At 43.5% G+C, this 23,292-nt stretch overlaps 1 protein-coding gene across 1 annotated transcript in view; it reads left to right on the top strand.

Annotated features, from left to right (window-relative positions):
• DNAH5 (dynein axonemal heavy chain 5) overlaps positions 1-23,292 on the top strand; it is a 305,852-nt gene that overhangs the window by 88,833 nt on the left and 193,727 nt on the right. The window contains exons 15-23 of the mRNA XM_090049841.1: positions 1,943-2,149; positions 8,339-8,510; positions 10,130-10,275; positions 12,012-12,177; positions 12,655-12,894; positions 16,295-16,485; positions 16,574-16,673; positions 19,488-19,612; positions 22,530-22,731. Coding sequence (XP_089905967.1) covers positions 1,943-2,149; positions 8,339-8,510; positions 10,130-10,275; positions 12,012-12,177; positions 12,655-12,894; positions 16,295-16,485; positions 16,574-16,673; positions 19,488-19,612; positions 22,530-22,731 — 1,549 coding nt within the window. The remainder of the gene's footprint in view (positions 1-1,942; positions 2,150-8,338; positions 8,511-10,129; positions 10,276-12,011; positions 12,178-12,654; positions 12,895-16,294; positions 16,486-16,573; positions 16,674-19,487; positions 19,613-22,529; positions 22,732-23,292) is intronic.

Here is a 23,292-nt window from a genome sequence, read left to right as displayed (position 1 = left end):
GAGCTAGCTAAGGTGACCAATGTCACCATGCTCCCGCAGAGATGCTGGGTACGGAGCCCGCCTTGCTTTTGTTAGTGTGTGAAATATTAGACAACAACTTAAGAAATCTTGTTCATTTAATCTTTTAATAACAAACGCAAAGTAAAAGAAGTGGAGGAAAAACAACATTGATCTGAGGTCAAATTGGCATACACACAACTAGAACGACACCGCGAGCACTAAGATCAATGTCATATCAATTCCAAGTAACAGGAAGGTGAATGTTGAATTCTGCCGCAGGCAATGGAAAAGAATCCAATTCAGAGACAGGTGACTGTCTGAGGCTCGCGCTCTCTCTCTCTCTCACTCTGGCTCAATGCAGCTTTGTGCCCTGTTGGACTTCTCTCACAAGGTACACTTACTCTCTCTAATTACAGCAGCAACCACTCTCACAGATGCCCACACTTGCGCTCTGAGCCACACTCTCACGCTCGGTTGGTCTGACAGTTACTTATTACATTCTCACTCTGCTCATCTCCCGTTACCCTGTGCTGTCCAATCACCATCAATTGCCACCCATCCATCATTCACATCTCAAATCATAATCAATTCAAATGGCAACATTCACCTGTGTGATGAGGGGTTTGTTTGACTTATCGGAAGAGGGGCCCTGGCTTCCCACCTCTCCACTCCATTCAACCACACCTCACACTTTTATACATAGGTTGCCAGGTCACAAGGTCACACTTTCTAGAAGACTAAGGGTACTACTAAACATGTGCAAACCAACTCCACAGGTACAAACAAATCACGAGCTACAATCTGACTGTTCCTTAGCAAACATTTGGGTTAAATACTGTATCTACCTGAATTCAAGATGGTTCTGAATTTATGACCTTCCCTAGAACTTAAATTTTATACATGGAAAACATTAAATTTGTTATCATTTCCCATGTCTGGAATCTAATTGATTGGAGGGTTGTCTTAAATTATTTCCCCACACTGCTGCAGGTGGTGGGGCTAGGGGGATGGAGCTGGAGAGTCAAAAAGCCTGCTCCTGCTGCCTGCTCCCCCCACCACTTTTACTGCCACCACACCACCCAGTGCCTGTATTTCCCCCCCCCTCATTTCTGCCTCTCCCTGCTGCTTACCCTCTGGCCCTGCTCCAGCCTCCAGCCTGGGTTACAGAGCACATGCCAGTAACTGCAGCTGTGGCAATAGCAGCTCTGACTGGGCCCCAGAACCTGGGCTGGAGCCATCAGTGCCTTGCTGCTACAGGTGTAGGGCTAGATCCTGCAGGAACCAGTGGTTAAACAGCAGGCGCAGGGTGGGGGAGGCCAGGTGGGGTGGCAGAGGCTGGGTGGGGGCAGATGGGGATGTGGGAGGGGCCCAGGTGGTAGCAGCGGGGACAGATGAGACAGGCAGAGGTGGCTTTTGGGGGCAGGCAGCAGCCATGGTTCTGACCCCTGTTCTGAGTCAGAGCTGGAACAGCAGCAGTTGCCTGCCCCTCCACTGCCTCATATGTTTGTAGGGGGAACATTGTCTTGGAATGGAATAAATATAGTAAGTTGTTACACTGAATGAATAATCCTTTGTTGAACACTATATGTGAAAATGAAATATTGTACCCCAAAATGGGATAATTGACACTGAATTATTGCTTATAAATACATTTTTATCTAAAACATAGCCTGCTCCAATGAGCAAGATTGGATGAACATGAAGTGTTGTAAATACTGCAAAAAAAGCTATGGCATAAGTACATCGAGAGCAATAGATTACTTAGGGTGCCTGTAGACATGCAAGGATGCTGCTTTGATGCACTGTAATTACAGTGCATCAGAGCAGATTCTATTAATTTTATAGTTTAGGTATACACTTATATTTGCATCTATATAGGGAACATATTATTGTCTGGTTGGTCTTGACAGGTTTCTTGAATGTTGTCTTTTCTTTCCTTCAGGTTGAAGTAAATAAAGCTGGCCTTCAGGCATCTCTGCTGGTAAAAGAGCCAGAGACAGGAGAATTATTTGTAAATTATGACCCTCAGATATTGACTCTACTTAGGGAGACAGAGTGTATGGCTCATATGCATCTTGAAATCCCACCATTTGCAATTGCTCTTCAGCAAAAGCAAGACTCATACAAGAAGAAGTATAATAAGCTGCAGGTAGGGTTATTTTATTCACTTTCTATATATGGCAACTCTAAAGGTATCTAGGCACTACTGGAAGAAAGTAGAACAAGATTAGAGAAACTCTTGAGCAGAGAGATGATACTTTGGAAATATTAGTTCATCTCCATCTTCTTTTAATGCTGAATTTCAGATGCTACTTAATTTTGCTTATTATATAACTTGAGCACAAGAGAAGAAGTGTCTTGTCAGGAAGGCAATTAAGGCTGGAGGGAAGGGTAACAATTTTTTTAAACTTAGTACTAAGTCAGAAGCAGAATTACATGGCTCCTTAGGGAAGTCAGTTATCCTTTTGGGCCACAGTTTTGGGTCTGCTTTCAGCAGAGTGACTCTGCATAGCCATATGGCAGGTTGACCTAGCAATAGTTTCTAGAAGTGGTGTGCCTTGGAGAAGCATAACCTCCAGAACTACATAGCTGAATTGCTTCAGAACTGTACAGCTGCTGCACTAGCTTTTGGAATACAGCAGATAGTATGCAAGTCTCTTCTGTGGGCAAATATGAAGTCTTTTTTTTGTCATGGACTGGGGTCCCCTGTGCATCAGAGCAGATTCTATTAATTTTAGGATTAATAGAATTAATTAATCCTTGGCCCAAGGATTCACTCCTTCTCAGGGATCATGGGTTTCTTGCCTGTGCATGGCCCTGTTCCTAGCTAAATCACCACTGTCACAGAGCTGGGGCCCCAGGGGTGGCTGTGATGCCCCTGGTGGCTCTGTGACCCTGCAAGCTTCACCCTGAAGGCACCCTCTTATCTCACCTGCCACGTCTTGTTGGTGAAATTATATTGGGAGGCTGCCCATGGGCTTTTGCTTGGTCCCGGTCTGCTGAACCTCACTCGAGCTCACTGGTCTTTTGAGCCCTTTGCTGGCTGAGTACAGTGCTGCACAGGGCACCTCAGGCCTTATGGGCCAGTTGCCTGGCTCCAAAACTCCCCTTCACCATGCCTCAAGCCTTGCAGGTGTTACCTGAATATTATTCCCTCTGTTGGGGTCTCTGCCTACTCATCCCCTACCCCTTCAATAATAGCTAGGCCTTGTAGCCTAGACCCACTGTGTTGAGCCCAGCTTTTGAGGCACTAGCTCTCAGTCACTACTTATCACTGGGTTCCTGGCCCTTGTCTGCTGAACCCCTCTGGCGCTGGGCGCTCTGGCTCTCCTGTAACTCTGCCTGTCTGGCACTGGGATTCTACTTGGTCATGTGTCCCCCTCCCCTCTGGGCACTAATGAGGCCTCTTTTTTCCTTATAGCCTCATTCCAGTCCACTGGTTCAAACACTAACACAAACCTAAGCCCCTGGGCTATAACATGCCTGACATCTGATTCATCAGGTACCTGCCAGACCTGACCTCTTACCCTTTTTTTTTTTCCCCCCCTCCCCCTCTCCTTTTCTCCTCTCCCCTCTCCTACTCTTCTGCCCTTTTGTCTTTCTAATTTCCAGCTATTTCCTTTTTCACCAACTGTGAAGAAATCCCCTCTATCTCTCCCTGTTTTGCTGTATATTATTGGGGCTGTATGCTTTACTACCTCCCATCCCCACTTACTGTATCCAGATCCTTTGTCTTGCGTTTCCCACCAAGGAACATGTGAGGACCAGTTTTGTGACACTGGCTACTCCACCAGGGGTTGCTGATGACTTTTAAAAGGATCAGGCTACATCAGCAGTGTTCAGAGGATGCTTGTTTCTGGTTGGAATCGGGTGATGAGGTCAGAAAAGTTATTTAAGGGTCAGGTTACCTGGTCTTGCGAGGCTTCCTCCAGCAGGCATTTTGGGAACACACGCCAAAGCATAGGCCTCCAGAATTCTCTCAATGTATATGTAAGTAGCTTACCTGTAATTTAGCTAGTAAATTAGGGTTACATATCTTTAACGATATATCTTATAGATTGTAAGGCCAGAAGGGACCTTGGAAAATTATTGGGTGCAGCCCTCTGCACCAAGAAGGAAAGAACTGGGGGTCAGGTGACCCCAGCAGTCTCCTCTTGAAGATTTACAGGGTAGGTGGTTGTACTACCTCTGGAGAGAGCTTATTCTACAGTCTGAACACCCTGACTGAAGAAGTTTTTTCTTACTGTTGAGCCTGAATCAGTCTTCCAGGACTTTGGCCATTACTCCTAGTTTTCCCCTTGGGTAGCCTGGTGAACAATTGCTCACTGAGCCCCTGATGTACTCTCCTAGTGTAGTGGTAAGCTGCTGCCATGTCCCCTCATCCTGAAGAGTCCCAGATCCCTCAGCCTTTCCTCATCTGGCTTGTCATGTAAGATTTTGATCATATGGGTGGCTATTCTTTGGAGACTCAAGCTTGTCCACATCCTTGTTTAAAGTGTGGTGCCCAGAACTGGATACAGTACTTGGGGTTGCTCATCCTGAGGTGGAGTACTTTAAATTTCTAGATGTTGAACTTCATCAGATTCCAACCCACCCAACTTGCCAGCCTGTCTAGGTTAATCTATAACTGTAGCCTATCTTCAAGCATGACCACGCTGTCCCATAACTTGGTGTCATCCACGAGCTTGGCCAGTGAGCTCTTCACCCCCACATCCAAATCATTAATAAAGAAGTTGAAAAGTACTGGACCAACCCCTGTGGGACACCACTGCCCACTTCTCACCAGGAAGACACAGATCCATTCACTATAACTCTCTGGGCCCTGTCCTGCAGCCAGTTTCTCACACACCTGACTGTTTTGGAGTTAAGCCCACAATCCTCTAATTTTCTTGTGAGAACATTATGGGATACTAGATCAAAGGCCTTTTGGAAGTTTAAGTATACAATATCAACCTGCTTTCTTGTGTCCAGGTAGTGCATTACCTGGTCATAGAAGGAGATAAGGTTGGTAAGGCAAGACCTGCCTGCAATGAAGCCATGCTGGCTGTCATTCAAACTTCCCTCTACATTTAAGTTGGTCACCAGGTCATCTCCTTTGGCCAGGACCAAGTCTAGAAGAGCCTCACCTCTGGTTGGCCCATATACTTCCTGAGTCAGGAAGGATCCAACTTGGCCAAGTGTTCCTCCCAGGAGATGTCTGGATAATTAAAATTGCCAATGATGACCATGGCATGTGCATGTGTGGCCTCAGTCAATTCTTGAGTGAACTCCAGATTGAGTTCCTCCCCCTGGTTTGGTGGTCTGTGTTTAAAAGGCCCAACAAGCCAATTCTGTTTTGCTCAAGGTGTTTTCTTTAATAATCCTGTCTTGTACCCCTCTCCCATTTCATCCTTTTTTAATTAATAAAAGCTACCTGTTACAACATGCCTATCTGTAAATGCTTGGGGGGGGGCGTGGAGTAGAGCAGGCCTTTTTGCTCTTAGCAGAGCTAAGCTGATTGTCATCTGATTCTGTCCTACCTAAAAACATCCTTGGTGGCTTCAGGCTATAAGGAGCACCAAGAAATATTACCAGTGGGTGAAGCACCCCCAAGGCCTGCAGGGTCTGTGTACCCTAGGCTACATAGAGCCCAAAAGAGACCAGAGCCTGGGTGGTGGCAGCAATTACCCCAGGTTTGTGGGTATGCTCCAGGAAGGGGGTTGGTCAGCAGTAGGTGCACCTGGGGAGATGCCCAAAGCATGGTTTTGGTCGGGCACAGTGAGGCAGATGGTTCAGAATACTTCTTGCCACACAGACTGCCTCTTTTCTATCTTTTGAATCACTACCACTGTAGTGTCTCCCTTACTCACCTTTGGCTCCCTGCTTTCCCCCCCACCCCTTTCCCTGCTTCTGTTTTTCTAATTTCTACCTATTTACATTCTCACCAACATCCTGCCACACCTTTAGCTTCTCTCATTCCTTGGAATCTCAGAACAGCAGAGACTCCCTATGCTTGAAGAAGGGTGACTGCAGCCAAAAGCTTGCTAAGAACTTTTTCCCAACTACTCAGTTGGTCTAATAAAAGATACCACATCTACCCAAGGAACCTTGCCAGGACTATAACATAACATTAACAATAAAGGCAGTGCTGTAATCCATTAAGAGGGCAAACTCCCACCTTTTAGGATAGCCATACCCCCTAGGCTTGGGTACCTTGTGAGCTCTCCTAGAGTTACTGCATTGGGAGGTAGCAAAGCAGGCAGCACAATGTCAAATAGTTCTTTTGTGCCAGAGCTTTGTCCCCTGGCCCTTGTCAGAGAGAAAATGAACCCTGCCAGCCCAAACCCTGAGTTTGTGCTCCATGGACTGCCTGCAGGTGCTGGGTAATTACCTTTTCTTTACTTGTTACTCAAGCAGCCTTCAGCTGTGGAGCCCTGGCTAGCCTGCCAGTCTCCTTTGCTAGGCTGCTTCTGCCCTTAAAGGAGCAGGCGCACCTTAGTGCCCTGCAACACTTTTATTCGTGTTTTGTATCTACCTCTTTAGAGAGTCTGGGTGGTTCCAGTAGTGATTCAGTAGCTTGCTACAGTTATTAGCTCCCAAAGGATATGAGCAATGATGGAAAATGGCTGATGGAATAATGTCTATTGTTGTATTGTAAGCTCCTAAAGCAGGCAGTGACTCTTAGTTGCCAGAGCTGAACTCTATTTTAATATTGGCCTTACATTTACTAACAAAATACTGATGTGTAATATGGCTTTTTACACTAACCTTCAGGTCACTCCTTTCTTGGAGTTAGCGTCGAAAAAAAAAAATAAGGCTCCTGCTAGTTGGGTGCTATACATGCTGGAGTGTCAGTGTTGTTTTGTGGCATGTGATGATGTTAATATTATGTTCACGGCATACATGAATTTAACTTTAGGATTACTGTGATAGCTAAGTCTTCCTAGAGAGTAAGGAGAAGTCTTGGAAAGAAGTCTGTGCCTAAGGTAGGTGTTGTTTGTTCCCCTTTCAAGTTTCCTCTTAACTTCATAAACCTTACAGAAACTTGAAGATGGGGTCATTTAGCCATTTGCACAAGTGGATTGAATCTCAGACTGCTGTATCACTAAGGCCCCTGGCTTATGTTCATTTAAAGGCAGCATGGGATATGACCCCTGATCCCAACCATTGTGTCTTCTTTCATGCCACTCTTGTCATGTAAGTAAGAGGCATAATTTTTTAGATTGGGGCTCAGCTCTATTTTATATGTAGATCATTTTTTTGTGGCTACTTTGCCATTTTATGTTGCTTTAAATTGGGTGCACATGTAATTATGGCATAAATTAAACACATTAATTGCAGCATAAATGTAACCTATACAAGGGGCTTAAGCAACTTGAGCCACCAAATGCACACCACTCCAGCAGTGGGCAAAAATGCCTTTTGATGCACAGGAAATGCCAGTACTTTCTTTTTTTAGTGAAAACAAAAAAGACAGTCCTAGAATCTAAAATTAGGTACCTTTTTGGAACTTATATATGGGGCCAGCACACCTAAAACCACTACTTTTAAATTTAGAGTCATGGACCTATATATGATTGTGGTGCTCATAACAGTATTGCAAGTATAGTCATTTAGATCTGGAGCTTCCAAGTTATTTGACCCCATGGACCAGATGATCCACCTTCAGCAGTGGGGTGACACTTTGCTCACTTCTTCCCTGCCCACCCCACCACTTTTCCTGTGCCACTGATTTAGTCGCCCAAAATTGGCAGTGGGCAAGGTGGTGGGAGAAACAGGCAGTGATAGTGTTCAGTCCCTGGATGCTGGGGCCATGTTAGTGCAGCAGCTTGGCAACTATGCTGACAAACATTGTGGGCTATAATTTTAACCACTTGCAGATCACAAGTTGGATGCTCTTGATTTAGATTCATGGTAAGAAGCCTGGACTAATGTGTACTTTAAAGATAATGTTCTGATTTCAAAAGGTCCAGGAGGTTAATATGGCTAACTTTTACAAAGTTCAGCTCTGATGCTGACCATGTAAAATCATTCTGAAGCTAAATTAGGAGAATTCTTTTCCAGACTTAAGTATAATATTCTGTGCTAAGAGCAGTGAACTTTTTTAAAGTGCTTTCTGCCTTTGTGTAGAACACTTTTAGGATCCTTAAGGATGAGCCTTCTCTACAAATACAGTGCTTTAGCCAGTGTGAAAAAAAATTGCTTAATGGTTGCAAAACATGTTTTTCATAAAGTAAAGCATCCAGAGGAAATGTGTTCAGTATAACTAGTTGTAACTTTTAGCATAGCAAAAAGTTTGTGTTTATGGTATTAATTACTGCTATGATATTAATTACTGATATTAATTCATTTATTTCAGATGATGCTAGTAGAATACAAGAGAGTGAAGTCAAAAATACAAATGCCCATTGATCAACTAATTGCTCCTCACTTAGCTAAAGTAGATGATGCTATTCATCCTGGCTTGACTTCACTGAACTGGACTTCTCTGAACATTGAGAGATACCTAAATAATATTTTTGACAAATTGGGTAAGCCTGGCATATTGCCATCTCTGAGAATTTTTTTTATTTTATTTTGACTTGTTACTTTAATGCTGGGTACAGTGTTATGTATAAGTACTAATCTTTAACATTACTTATACAAATTATACCACTGTATAAATTTACCAGTTGAAATTCTCATCCATAACGTACTGTTGCCTCAAAGGGACAGATTCCCTGGAAATGCAGTTCAGTCTTATTTGGAATCTTATTTGGAGGGTAGAGCATGCCCCAGGCCAGAAAAAGCTCCCTTATCTTCTGTCTTTAAATGTGTGAGTGCAAAATTTAAAATATAAGAGAAAGGGAAGCCATACTATCAAACTTAACCTTCTCTTCCCCAGCATCACCTAGCTTTTAAGGCAAAGGCCTCTGTGGGTCTTTGCCTTCTTATCTTTTATGTGTCTTAATGCTGTACAGTGAAGTCACTTTTTGTTTTGCTGAGTTGCCATTGGTATAAATCAGATAACATGCAGTTCTATTGGCAAGCTTCTTGCATGTGTGTAGCTTATATTTACATTTTGGTACAAGAAGAAGAAACCCAACAGCCCCACAGAAACAAAAATTTAACAATTGTAAAAAGTAAAATTGGCTGTCTATGATGTGCATAGCTGTACTGCATGCAGTCATCTGCAGTAGTGCAGTTATGCATATTTTGTAGACTGTCCAGAAAGTCCATATGTAAGACCTTTCAGTCCCAGAGACACTTGAGTTCCATTGAAGTACCGAGTCCCATTAACCACTCGGATCACTTAAAACCACTTAAAACTATTGGCATCTGAACAAATAAGGAAATTACCATGGAAATTATTAAGTGCATGTCAGAACTTGAGTTATTTAATGGAAATTATATGAGTTCTTAAGCACTTAATTAATGTGCTAACAACACTTGACAGATAAACCTCGAGAGAACAGAATGATGAGTGTTCTACAGTTTCCAAACCTCTTTAAAATGGTGGCAACAAATTAGGATGCATGAAAGGAGAGAGGAAAAATTCTTGTTTATGATGCCTGTTATTTGACTAACTTTATGGTTGGGATAGACACAGACAAGCTTTTGGTTATCAGTACCTTGTCTCAATTCTGTAGAAGAGCAGCAGGTGTGCATAAACTGTTATTTATCAGTGATTTGTAAATTTCTTCTGTAAATAAAAGAAACTCCAAAGTGCTAGGTAGTATGTCCTATGAAAATGTCAATGTATAAATGAATGGTGATTTAAGCTATATGGGTTAAAAAGAAACCTTTTAGCTTTTGGAGACAGTGCACTAGTCGCAAATTAATTTCTTAAAATCCTGATTTCTTACCCCCCTGGGAATTGAGTATGGAAAATCAGATTTCAGGGCAAGTTCCTGTTGCGTTCATTAAAATTCTAGATATTAAAAAAACCCAAGTAAAACAAACCCCCAAAATTAGTAATGGATTAATGCACAAATAAATGTCACTGCAAGTCTTAACTTTTTAAAAGTAAAGCAAGCAGTGTAAAGGGAAGTGGAGATCATGTGGTGTTGAAAACACATAAACATGTTGAGGACAAAAGCACGAGGAAAGCATGTTAAGAGGGCCTTTATAAATGTCTTCTCTTTCTATTGATCTGGATTTTTTTTAAAAGCTGAGCTGGAGCTTCTGCTTGATAGAGTGAATGATTTGGTGGAGTTCCGCATAGACGTTGTTCTTCAAGAAATGAGCAGTGTGCTGCTCTGTAAGCTGCCAGAAGATGACCCACTTACATGTGAAGAATTTCTCCAAATGACTAAGGTTACAAGATTTGTCTCGCTAAACCTATGTATTAGCACATCCTATGGTGAAGTGTGCTGTAGCTTAATTACCATGCTGTGGCATTCATTAGACATAAATATTATATTCATCATTATCAGTTGTCTTAGCTAATTTTAATGAGAATAACTGATGATAGCAATATGGTTTAATAGTAACTTTGAACTGTTTAAATGTGAGCAACTACATCAAATTCAAGGTACTTGAGGGCCTGGCAGAGCTTCTGGGTAACCAAGAAGTTAAAGTGTGACTTTTTTCTTCTTCTGTACTACTTTAATTGAAGCTCTTAATTAATTGCAGCATCTTTTATTTGCCTCTATCTGCCTTGAAAAGGTCTGCTTTACATAACACATACTTTTGAATGTCCTTTTAGTAAGCATGGAGGACTGGAGGTGTGTGTCTGGTGTTGGTAACTGCTTTCTTCTGACAAGCTGGTCAAGCCTTTATTTGGTTTGGAGAATAGAACTAAGGGAGGTGCGAGGGAGCTGACAAGTGTCTTTTGGCATCTCTCTGTTGGTTGAAAAACTTAATAAATATGAATAATAAATAAATACTGAAAACAATACGATAGGATTGGGGATAAAGGAATCTGAAAAAGGGTCTCCTCTGGAACATTTCCCAATATTTGAGACTGTCAGATTTGTCTTGGGAGAACTTTAGTCCACTGTTATTGACCAGAGACCCATGTCTTTGACTTCCTACTCATGGCATAAGAGCTTGTGTTCTTAAGAGACCCACTCTAGTATTGAAAATCGTGGAAGTTCACCTCTGCCACAGGTACTCAGTGGCTTATATACCAGTTCTAGAGGTGGAGAGATGGGAGGGATCTCATTTCTCATGTGCTGGACAGCCTTCCTACAAATCTCTATGTAAGGTCCCTTTAATATGGTGTAGGAGAATCTGACAGGCCCCTCACACCACTTATAGTTGCAACACACAGGTGAAGAGCCTAACCTGTTCTAGTGATGAAAGACCTGGGGTTGCTTTGTAGGTTGCTGACGTGGGCTTTTCAACCTAACAACGAGATTTGCCCCACAACCATCCCTCCTGTTTGTGCATATAGACAGAGCATCTTGAACTCCAGGTACTAAGTTATCCATTTGGCATCATCTGCATCCCACTGAAAAAAAAAATCTGTGAAATGTTGAAGTATCCAGATATGACAAATATTAAGTGAAAGTGCAGATTAGGATTTTTATTGTGAGCTGGGAAGTGTTGTTTTTCTATAACATAAAATGAAAAAACCTTGGAAGTAACATCAAATTGTTCAGCCTTGCACCTTATTAATGTATGTTAAAGTCACTGGATTTTATTTAAAAAAGCCAGATCTTGCTGTGCTTGGTACTGTTGATACCGTGCATTGAAAAGCATGGATCCAGCCCTTAAGAACTTTTGTTATTTGAAAGTAAATATTGGATTTACGTGACCCTTCTGGCTTTTTTTGCTCTTCAGGCTTTATATGTTTAAGACATGGCCTACAAATATGAGGTATACAAGCTTTTTAAATAAAAGATTGTTAGATATCCAGCTTCAGAGATGAGGGCTTAAAAACAACCAATTAGTAAATTTTGCTTTGGCTTACAACCCTGTTCATGTGATTTACATTAGCGCCTCATTGCACTACTAGTTCTTCTGACTCCCATGGGAGTGCTCGGCATAATGTGTGGCAACAAAGCTCTGGATTTCAGACTGAACAATATTTGATGTGTTCTTAACAGGAGCTCTGTGTTAGGGGGTCACAGACTTTACATTTAAAAAGTTCGTTGGTGGAGGAGGCAGCTAATGAGCTGATAAACATGTTGTTGGATACTGAGATGCAGTCTAAAAGAGAAAACAAGAAATCAACTCTGCCTCTGTTCACTGCTAATTTGAACGAAGGTGCAGGTAAGAGAAGTTTTGAAAAATTCTTTACTTCATTCTTAATTTACTTTAATGTATCAATGTAGTGAATGAATGTAGTACCCAGCGTCTTGATTTCTAAAGATCCCTGGCTGGAATGTTGTATGATTTTAAAATTTTGAATTGGATTTCAATTCCTAGTAAATCTCAGCTCCTTGCTTTTATATGTAGTTGAGTAGTGGTGTTTCATCTCTGATGAAGAAGCATTGATGTCAAAGTCTGCCACTGATAAGCGTAACTTGTGCCCTATTTGAGAGAGAAGACGAGGATTGAAGGGGCATAGAGAAAGCAGTGGCTACTCTCTCTAGGCCTATAATGGGCCCAGAAATTAATCCACTCTTGATGACTTCTTTCTCAAGATGGTGTCTAAACTCACTAGCTTTCGAACAATTGCATTCCTATTCCTTTCCCCTAGTTGTTAGTTAGTTACCTTACTTAACTTCGCTGATTTGGTTTTTACAGTAGAGGAGGAAGGAAGACTGGACAAACTGGCTTCCTCCAATACTTCCAGTCAGATTAGGTCTGGGCTTTCTCCTTTAGTGAAGAGGAAGAGGAAGGAGATGGAAATGGTAGAGGAAGAGGCCCATGAATTGCTTTCCCATTTCAATCACCGCAATATCGATGCCCTGTTGAAGGTCACTCGGAACACTTTGGAGACAATACGCAAACGCATTCATGCCACATCTGTGGTAAACTTCTTAGGTAGGTGTATTTTCTTCTAGCTTTTGTTTTTAGCTAGCATGCACAATACAACACATAGGCACATGATCTCAACATAGTGCTGAACTATAGCAATGAGGGTGGACTAATCAAGTGATCACGTGCATGGGCCCATCTTTTTACACTTCAGTAGCTAGCATAGACTTGGATTTGAGAATTTTCTTCCTCAGATGAAGCTTAAACAATACACAACAGATTATGTTTGACCCTGTGATAAACTATGTTTTAGAGACAATTATTTTAAAAAGTCCATTGGGTTAAGTGCAGACATTCAAAAAGCCCAAAGTGGAATTTGAACCAAATCACAATTTGGTTGTGATTGATGGCAGTCAATCATCATGGTGCCCTGTAACCAGTGGGGTCCCTCAAGGCTCTGTCCTGGGACTCATACTGTTCAACATCTTCATTAATGATGTGGACATTGGAGTCAGGAGTGGACTGGCCAAGTTTGCCAATGACACCAAACTTTGGGGCAAAGCATCCACGCCAGAAGATAGGCGGGTGATCCAGGCTGACCTGGACAAGCTCAGCAAATGGGCAGAAGAGAACCTCATGGTGTTTAACACCGAAAAATGCAAGGTTCTCCACCTTGGGAGGAAAAACCTGCAGCACCCTTATAGGCTCGGCAGTGCTACGTTGGTTAGCACTACAGAAGAAAAAGACTTGGGGGTCATCATTGACCACAAGATGAACATGAGCCTCCAATGCGATGCTGCGGCTAGTAAAGCGACCAAAATGCTGGCGTGCATCCATAGATGCTTCTCGAGCAAATCCCGGGACGTCATTCTCCCCTTGTACTCGGCCTTGGTGAGGCCGCAGCTGGAGTACTGCGTCCAGTTTTGGGCTCCACAATTCAAAAAGGATGTGGAGAAGCTTGAGAGAGTCCAGAGGAGAGCCACGCGCATGATCAGAGGTCAGGAAAACAGATCTTACGATGACAGGCTGAGAGCCATGGGACTCTTTAGCCTGGAAAAGCGCAGGCTCAGGGGTGATCTGATGGCCACCTATAAGTTTATCAGGGGTGACCACCAGGATCTGGGGGAACATCTGTTCACCAGAGCGCCCCAAGGGATGACGAGGTCGAACGGTCACAAACTCCTGCAAGACCGTTTCAGGCTGGACATAAGGAAGAATTTCTTTACTGTCCAAGCCCCCAAGGTCTGGAACAGTCTGCCAGCAGAGGTGGTTCAAGCACCTACATTGAACACGTTCAAGAGTAAATTGGATGCTTATCTTGCTGGGATCCTATGACCCCAGCTGACTTCCTGCCCTTTGGGCAGGGGGCTGGACTCGATGATCTCCCGAGGTCCCTTCCAGCCCTAATGTCTATGAAATCTATGAAATCAATATATGCAGGTTTCTCTAAGTTGCATAGATTGGATCAGAAATGAATGGGACTCACGTTCACTCTTTGGTGGGGGGAGATAGGCAGATTCCTGCATTGGGCAAAGCTGCAAAGTGGGGAATGCTTCTGCATGCCTCCCAGCCTGCTGGAGACTGCCAAGGACAGCCGAGTGCAGCTAAGTGGCTGTGCCATCCCTCATTGGCCATCAGGCGTGTGCCTCCCCCCTGCTGGCCTCTGATTTGGCAGGGTGCTTGCCCCCACTAAGTGGCATGGGGGTCTCTGGCCTCTTTCTGGGTGGGGGGTGTGGGGAGTAACCCTAGGCAGACCAGGGGCAAGGGGGAGTGGAGCTTGTGAGCTGCTGGGGTAGTTGATGCCAGAACTGTACCCCACATTCCTGACCAGGTTGGAAGGACACAGCATGTCCTTCCCCTGACCTGAGCTCCTGGACCCCCTAGAGAAAGGCTGTAATGATTCTTTACCCCCAGAGCCAGTGCTGAATTCCTGACTGAAGCTGCTTCTTAGCAGCTGCAAGGGCATGGCTGCCCCTTCTCCTCCACTCCCCTCCTCCCCCACTGGGACTGGAGCCCACATCTGCAGAGAAGTGGCTTCATCTGGGAATTTGGCACTGGTTCCATGGAGTAAATCCTACCAGCCCTTCCCAGAGCTGCCCTAGTTCGCATTCCAGAGCGTGCTTCCTTTATCCAGAGTGCTTCCCCTATCCTGGGACCTTGTGCTGGAGTGGCTCCCACCCCCAGACCCAGAGCCAGTGCTGCATTCCTGTGTGAAGCTGCTTCTCTGCAGATGCAAGCTCTAGTCCTTGTAGAGAAGGGGCAACCATACCCTTGCAGCTGCAAAGAAGTTTCTGCAGCCAGGAATTCATTGCTGGCTCCAAAGGGGACATCCTGCGAGCCGTTCCCAGAGCTGCTACAGTGCAGGATCCTAGGGCTCAGGAGAGGGGAGGAACACTATGTACCTTGCTGACCTGGCTGGGAATGCAGGGTACACAGCTGGCACCATCTCCTCCCATCAGCTCGCAAGCTCCATTCCATCCCCACCCCCACCCCCACTCTTCCCCTGGGTGTCTGTCCTGCCTGTGACTGACAGGCACAGAGCTTGGGATGAGGCTGGCTAGGTGGTCAGCTGGAGCAGTCAAGCCGTGGCTCCCTGCAAGGGTGGCTTAGTGGGGGGAGTTAGAAACTAGGATACCAGTGGACAGCGACCTACCTTGATTCATGAGTGGACTGGGCACTGATGGTCTAACTTAGATCATGGGATCCACCATTTTTAAAGCAGTTTGTGAGCCCTGAAATTCTGTTTTGTTATGGGTATAGACTGGTTTCTGACCACCTAAACCAGAAAAAGCATAATGTCTGCACCTGGCTTTTAAAGTCCAGGTGACCAAATGAATTAAATTGGAAGGTGGGTTGCTTGTCATCAGTTGAGTGTTAATACTTCTATAGGTAGGCTTTGCCAGTTGGGGAAAGAACCATTGCCAACTCTGTTGCATATCTGACAAGCTGCCATGTAAGCAATCCAGTGTTTCAAGGCTTCTTTCTACCTCAGGGGACATGAGAGAAATTCAATTTAATTTCTTGATGGAGAACCTGTACAGGATGTGGCAGAATCCAGATTGTATCTGTTGAGTTCCCTGGTGTTTTTAAGTACACAGAATCTGATGCCTTACTTTATGTAAATTACACTTGAATGCACAGATTAGATCAGACTTAATGACACTTTTGTTAAAATAAAGATTCTAAGTTGTAGGCACAGCTTCACGTTTTGAGGTGGAGGGGAGAGCATGAAGAAGTAGCATAATAATTAGATGCTTTTTATTATACTAATGGTTATTTCATTATAAATTAAGCAGCTGAAATGGAATACTTCCCTGAAGTATCCAGCAATTATGCTTCATTTCAAAATGCTATTTACATAATCTGTCTTTATTGTGTATATGTGTATACCTGGTAGAAGAGATAAAGAAAACATTTTTTTAGAATTGTTTTTAAAACAACCTTTTTCAAATCCTTTTTTTAATAGATAATGGCAATGTTTCTAAGCAGAAACAGAGTACTCAGCCAATTTTTAGGACTAGCATCACCCTATCTATCCCAAACATCATTATGATACCAGCTTTGGATGAGGTTCAGCAAACACTCAATAAAGCTGTGGATATTATTGTCAGTGTCATGAAAGGAGTTGGACAATGGAGTAAGGAGAGGATGTCAAAGGTTTGTGTCTTGTGTAGATTTACTTATTTTTGAAATTTTCAGATTTCTGACATTTTTAGGGAATGTCACTTTTGTTTTATCTTTACAGAAAAAGATGCTAGAGAGGAAAATAGCTGCTTTGCAGCATGATGGCAGAGACAGTGATTCTGATGAAGAAATGGGAGAAACTGGAGTAAAACATTTGTATGGTAAAATAAAAAGTCTAACTCTTATTGCTTGATCTTAAAAACATGAGTTGCGTGTCTCTTGCTATACACTGAAAGAGAAATGTTTACTTCCATGGACTGTGATTCCAGTAGTTGTTGTTGATATTTGATGGTCTTCGTGCTCTTAAAAACCTTTGTATTTATATGGATCCCTCGTTAGTTTGAAACTTCAAGGTTGCTGAAGAGGTAGGTAAGCTACATTGTCTTGTGGGGATAGTTTAGGTCAGGTTGTTTTGGGACTGTCTGGGGAATCACCTAAATTTGTAAATGAACACCAGTTCAAAGGTGGTGTCATAGCTAGGGATTTAGGTAGTTATCACAGCATCTGAGCATGTCTGAAGCTGAGTCATATTTCTCAGTAGCGCATTTACTATATTTTACTGAAACTAAGATGAGGTTCTCCCCTATCAGCCTCTCGTCTTGGATCCGCATACAAAGTCTGTGTGGGCAGGCAGCAACTGTGGCTCTGACTGGCCCTGAGCCAAGGTTGGGACCAGAATTGGACTCACAGCAGCCTTCTGTTCCCTCCACAGCTTCTGCACCCCATCACCCCTGTTTCTTCTTGCTTACTTACTGTCAGATGCAGCTTGGCTCTGGCTCAGACTGCATTCCCTCCTGGGTATGGAGCACTTGGAAACCCTGCCTGGTCAATCAGCAGCACTGCTTCTGTTGGTTAATATGGCAGTAACCACACTTCTGTGTGTTTATGCTCTGTGACCCAAGAGGGAATAGAACCTGAGTGCTGTCTGTCAGTAAGTGCGTTGGAGTGGGAAGGGGCTGAGACTGTAGGGAATAGTGTGGGGAGTGGGGGGAAGGAGCATAGACTACAAGGAATAGTGTGGGGAGTGAGGGGGAAGGGACAGAGACTGTGGGGAGTGGATAGGAAGGGCAGAGGCTATGGGGAACTGAGGGTGAGCATGCTGGTGGTATGGGGCAGGATGGATTTGGGGGGAGGAAGTAGGGGACAGAGGACAAGGACCTGAGGTCCCCCAGCTACTGCTTCCTCTGCCATAGCAGTGGGAGGGGGATGAATTTAAGACAGTCCTCTAATAATTAGATTTTATACCTGGAAAATTATACCAAATTTAATATATTTCCCATATTTGGAATTTAATTGTTGGGGGGGTCATCTTAAATTCAGGGTCATCTTAGGTAAATACCATTTTTGCACAAATCTTCAGTACCTTCTTTGGCCTAAGACCTGAACACTTCACATACATATAGAGGATTTGTTTTTACAACAATTCTTTGAGACAGGGAGAGAAAAAAAATGACGCAGTTTTTACAGGAAGGGGCAAGAAATGGCACCGAGTTTTCTCAAGTCTTATGTTAACAACCTAACCACTCAGTCATAGCAAGGATTGTCTAAAAATAGTTAAACACTTGCATGTTGCAGTATGCTTGGAGAGTATATCTTCTCAGGATTCCCTTTTGCTTTTTCAACACCAAAATCCCTTGTGTGGAGCTCTGGAGCACCTTTCGATTTCTTGAGAAGCTGTGAATTAATTAATTCCATTAAAGTTGGTTAATACTGACTTGGGGTCAGTCAGTGTGGCCTTGGATGTACATAGTAAATTCTGTGGAAAAATGTAGAGACAGAAAGATGGTGAGGCACAGAAATGGAGTGTCCTATTTAATTGGTCTTTGTACTTAAAGTGAAAAGGTTTCATAGTTTCATATTTGGTAGTGTCAGAAGGGATCTGAGCAGATCATCAAGTCTTTTCTGCCTTTGTGCTGATGAGAAAGGAGTTCTCCAACCTATAGGTATGCTGCTGGGTCTTCCTCCCCAGGTGCAATAACTTGCACTTGTCAGTATTGAAACCCATCCTGTTCTCATCCGCCAACCCTGTAACCTGTCCAGATCTAGTTGCAGCCTGTCCCTTTCCTCCAGCATGCCCACTTCTCCCCACATCTTGGTGTTATCTGCAGATTTGCACACGGTACTTTTCACCCCCTCATCCAAGTCGCTGATGAAGATGTTGAACAGTGCAGGCCCGAGGACCGAGCCCTGCGGAACCCCACTGCCCACATCCCTCCAGGTCAACAAAGACCTGTCCATCACCACTCTCTGGGTGTGGTCCCCCAGCCAATTTGTAACCCATCTGACTGCAGGCATCAATGCCACGGTCGCCTAATTTTTTAATGAGAATGGGGTGAGAGACAGTGTCAAAGGCCTTCCTAAATTCCAGAAAGACTATGTCCACCATGACACCTGCATCCAAGGATTTTGTCATCTGGTCATTGTAGAAGGCCACCAGGTTGGTCTGACAGGACCTGCCTCGAATGAACCCATGTTGGTTGCCTCTAAGCAGGTCTCCCCTGCTTGTCCCTCACAGATGTGCTCCTGGATAATTTTCTCAAAGAACTTCCCCAGGACTGAGGTAAAACTAATGGGCCTGTAGTTTCTGGGTCCTCCTTCCTCCCTTTTTTGAAAACGGGGACCACATTGGCCCTTCTCCAGTCCGCTGGCACCTTGCCAGAGCAACATGAGAGCTCCTTAAGCCGAGCCAGGGGTCTCGCAATGACCTCTGCTAATTCCCTCAGCACCCATCTTTTGCCATCTTGTGGTCAAGATTGTCTACTCGGTGTCCTGCAATATTGTGTAAACCATTCTTGTACCCTTCCATGTCTTCTGGTTTAAGAAAAAATGCCCCAACCCCCTCCCCAACAAATTTTAGACAGTGTCCTTGATGAGAAACAAGCTATGTCCTTTCACTTTGTAACCTTGGTTAGTTTAAAGTAAACTTGTACTTATAATCGTACTGCCTGACTCTCCTTTTCTATATTGCTCTTTAGATGCAACGTCTGTAAACTTGCCTGTTTCAATTCAAAGCTCAAACTATTACAAGAGTGTTTCTGAGAACAAGGAAATTATTAAAATGGTGTCTGTACTTAGTACCATCATCAATTCTACCAAAAAGGTAAGCTAGCCGACATATGGTTGAATCTTGTTCAGTAACAGTCTGGGCCAGTAATCGGGAGGAACATACAACAATGAAACAATGCAGTTAATAATCTTCCCCACAAAAAACCCCTTAATCAGTCTTAAAGTGGAAAGGTTTCATAGTTTCAAACAAAACACTCCTAAACAACACCTTCCTCCCCCCACTCCCCTTGCCTTCTTCTCTAACAAACACAAACCTTAAGAAAATGATTAAATGGAGTGGGAGAGGAAGATACCTCTCCATGCAGAGCTGCATCTTGGCTAGAGTGAAATTCCTAGTAAAAACAGCCATTCTGCTTTGAAAACAGAAGTATCCTTTGCAAGTTCACATTTGAAATTGGGGACATATATGTATTAGGGCTGTACAAAATGGGCCCTATTTGATTCAGATTTGACCCAAATCAGGGCCAGTGATTCAATCCACTGGTTCAGATCACTGTCCCCAATTCGATTTGGCCAAATCCAAATCTGCTGATTTGATGCTAATTTCAGTGAATCAGCGATGCAGACACAGCTTTAACACTCTTTTTTACGTACCTTGAGGTAGCTCATGATCTTTGTGGTGCTAGGGTACACAGAGCATCCCACAGGAGTGTGGGGGGCCCTCCACATGCTCGGCAGCAAACCCAGAAGCGGACCAGAAGTACTTCTGGTCCACTTCTGGGTCTGCCAGGGAGCACACTGGGGGGGCCCTCTGTATCCCCCCGGCTCAGTGATCGGCTGCAGGGGGACCCCGGGTGCTGCCCCCTCCCCCCAGACCCAGGAGGCACCAGTTGCTGAGCCAGGGGCTGGGTGTGGGGGGGCATGTGTGCTCCCTGGTGGACCAGGAAGTGTTTCTGGTCCACTTAGTGTCTGCTGCTGAGCGTGCTGGGGAGGCTCCTGTGCTTTTGTGGGATACTGCATCTGCCCCAGCACTTCAGCATTCAGAGCCCCTGCTACCTAGAGGTATGTAGAAAAAAACATTTAAAGCTGTATCTACGTTCAAATCACTGAATCTGTCCAAATCTCTCTGAATTGATGTAGGAGGTCTCCCCTAGAGAACTTGCATCATCCTACAACAATGCAACCTCTGTAGGAGGATGCAAGTTCTCTAGGGGAGACCTCCTACATTCTTCTGCGTGTGTTGTGTAGCTATTGGGTGGGGTGGGTTTATTTCATCCTGCATCTGCTCAGAACCAAGCTCACTTAATTAGCATTGTGACTACCAGCAAAGGTTAAGGTGACAGTTTTTAAAGCAGCCAAACATAGGTCACAGGTACAGATTGGTGCACATTTCTGCCCATCACCTTAGTGCTGAAGGCCTAGACCTAGCTATGCTGAAGATAGTACTATTTGTTTTGGCAGCATAACCGAGCAAGTGACAGTAGTTAAATATTTAGGGATAGCAGTCTTCTCTGAGGCAAACTAATATGTAGCATCAAAAGTAATTATTTTTTCTTGTCATTCAGAAATTGCTCTCTGAAAGACTCAGAAAGGAGACACAAAACCCCCCTCCAACCCCTAAAGTGACAAATAGTGGCGTGTTTTAGTAATAGGAAATGAGGATTGTCAGGGACAACAAACACAGCACTTGAACTGTGCATAATTGTGTTTACTGCTCTCATGTGAGTAAGATATGGTGGCTTTACACTACTATTTGTTTCTCCATCTGTAAAGTCTCTCTTTAGAATGCTTAGGCCTGTCCTTCCCTGAGTTCACTTGCCTTGTGCTGCCAGCTTGCAGTGTATAAAAGCTAAGCAGTTCAATCAAGTTTCATGAGCTGTTCTGGATAGATTAGCCAATTGCTCGTCAAGAAGGATGAGGGGGGTGGAGTGCCACCACCTAATACCCTATTCTGCCACTGTTCTGCCTCCTACATGGAGCGGGGTGGGGGAGCTGGGGCCAGTGCTGCTATCCGGTCCTTAGTGCAGCTTTGGAATAATGGTAGCACTCCCGAATAGCAAATAAATTGTTATGGACAGACAGACAGACGTAGGCTTTTATAACATTAGATATGATTATGACTGAGATTTTTAAGGTAAAGGAGTAATGTGATGACCTTTAATTTGACCCATCTCCAAATGTTAATAGGCTCAATTATAATATCCAGAACAACCTCCTATATTAGCTAAGACATTAAAGAATCTACAATTAACTTTTGTTGGTTGTTTGGTTAATTATCATACTACTCAAAAAATATTAATTTCCTGTTTGGGTTTTTGGTTGTAGCTGTGTTGTCCTAAGGACATAAGAAGGCAAGGTTCTTTTGGTAGTGATATCTTTTATTAGACCAACTAAGTAGTTGGATAAAAATTCTTTGCAAGCTTTCAGGTGCAATCACCCTTCTTCAAGCATAGGAAGTCTCTGTTGCTCTGAGACTCCAAGGAATGAGAGAAGCTAAAAGTGTGATGGGATGTCAGTGAGAATGTAAATAGGTGGAAATTAGGAAAACAAAATGTAGAGCAGGGAAGGGGGGGGTGGAAACTGGGGAAAAAACCCAAAGGTGAGTAATGGAGACTCTACAGGAGTATTAATTCAAGGTAGAAAAGAGGTTGTTTGTGGAAAAAGTAAATAACTGGAAATTAGGAAGACAAAGAGCAGAAAAGGAGGCGAGGGGGGAGGGAAAGCACATTGGGGATAGGGGAAGAAAAGTATAAGAGATCAGGTCTGGCAGGTATCTGGTGAATCAGATGTCAGGCAGGTAGTAATGTCTCATAAATCCAATGTCTATATTGAGTTCATGATTTTTGAATACAAAAAAATCATGGACTCATGATATGCGAACTTTGTGTTTCAGTGGCAACTTACCCCATCATTTGCATCTACTGAACTAGAGTCAACATTATAAGTACCTGAGAAATTATTTGTGAAATTATTGTGAGAAATTATAAGATCTCATCTTTAATGTTTTCCAGGAGGTTCTTGCAGCTCTGGAGAGTTTTAAGTGCTATCACCACATCTGGCAAAAGGATAAGGAGGAAGCAACCAATCAGTTTATGGAGGGGAACCCTTTACTCTCTGAACTTGAATCCCAGATCCTCTATTTCAGAGACCTGGAGCTGGAGATAAACTCTGAGCCTGAATATATTTGTGTGGGAGCTGTTGCACTCTACACTGGTATGGTAGTTAACAATATCATACAATGAAAAGTATATTTTCCTGTTCAGCTTGAGTTATAAATAGGCATAGAAGCAATCACTGAGACTTGTCTTAAATTTGACTTTTAAATTTCTCTCCAGAATTATTTTTTTGACAAATAAGGGATTCTATGGAGCAACAGCATCCTAGGTTTCATCAGCCTTTTTATTGTTAAGACCTTCTTTTACCTATCATCGTTAAACTTTATACATGCAGTTTCAGTTTCAGCAAGTTTAATGTTAAGGAAAGAGATCATTATTTTCCTTAAACTTGGCATCATTTCATGAAAAAGTTGAAAAATCATTAGTTTGGGGAAAGGAATGGGGTACAACATGACCTTGCAAATGGTACTGTTAAATGTAATAAGTATTGGAAATTTCTTATGAACTTCCTACGAGTCCTTGTGTTCTGGGGGGTGAGGTGGGGGACAAGTGTTTACAAGAAAGAGAAATGTACCGTATTTTTCGGACCATAAGACGCACTTTTTCCCCCCCAAAAGTGGGGGGAAAACGAGGGTGCGTCTTATGGTCCGAAAGTGTG

This window comes from Crocodylus siamensis, chromosome 5 (genome assembly GCF_052110815.1).
Source record: "Crocodylus siamensis isolate JL-2025a chromosome 5, ASM5211081v1, whole genome shotgun sequence".
In the NCBI taxonomy this organism is placed as follows: Eukaryota; Metazoa; Chordata; order Crocodylia; family Crocodylidae; genus Crocodylus; species Crocodylus siamensis.
This window is presented reverse-complemented; position numbering and strand designations above follow the sequence as displayed.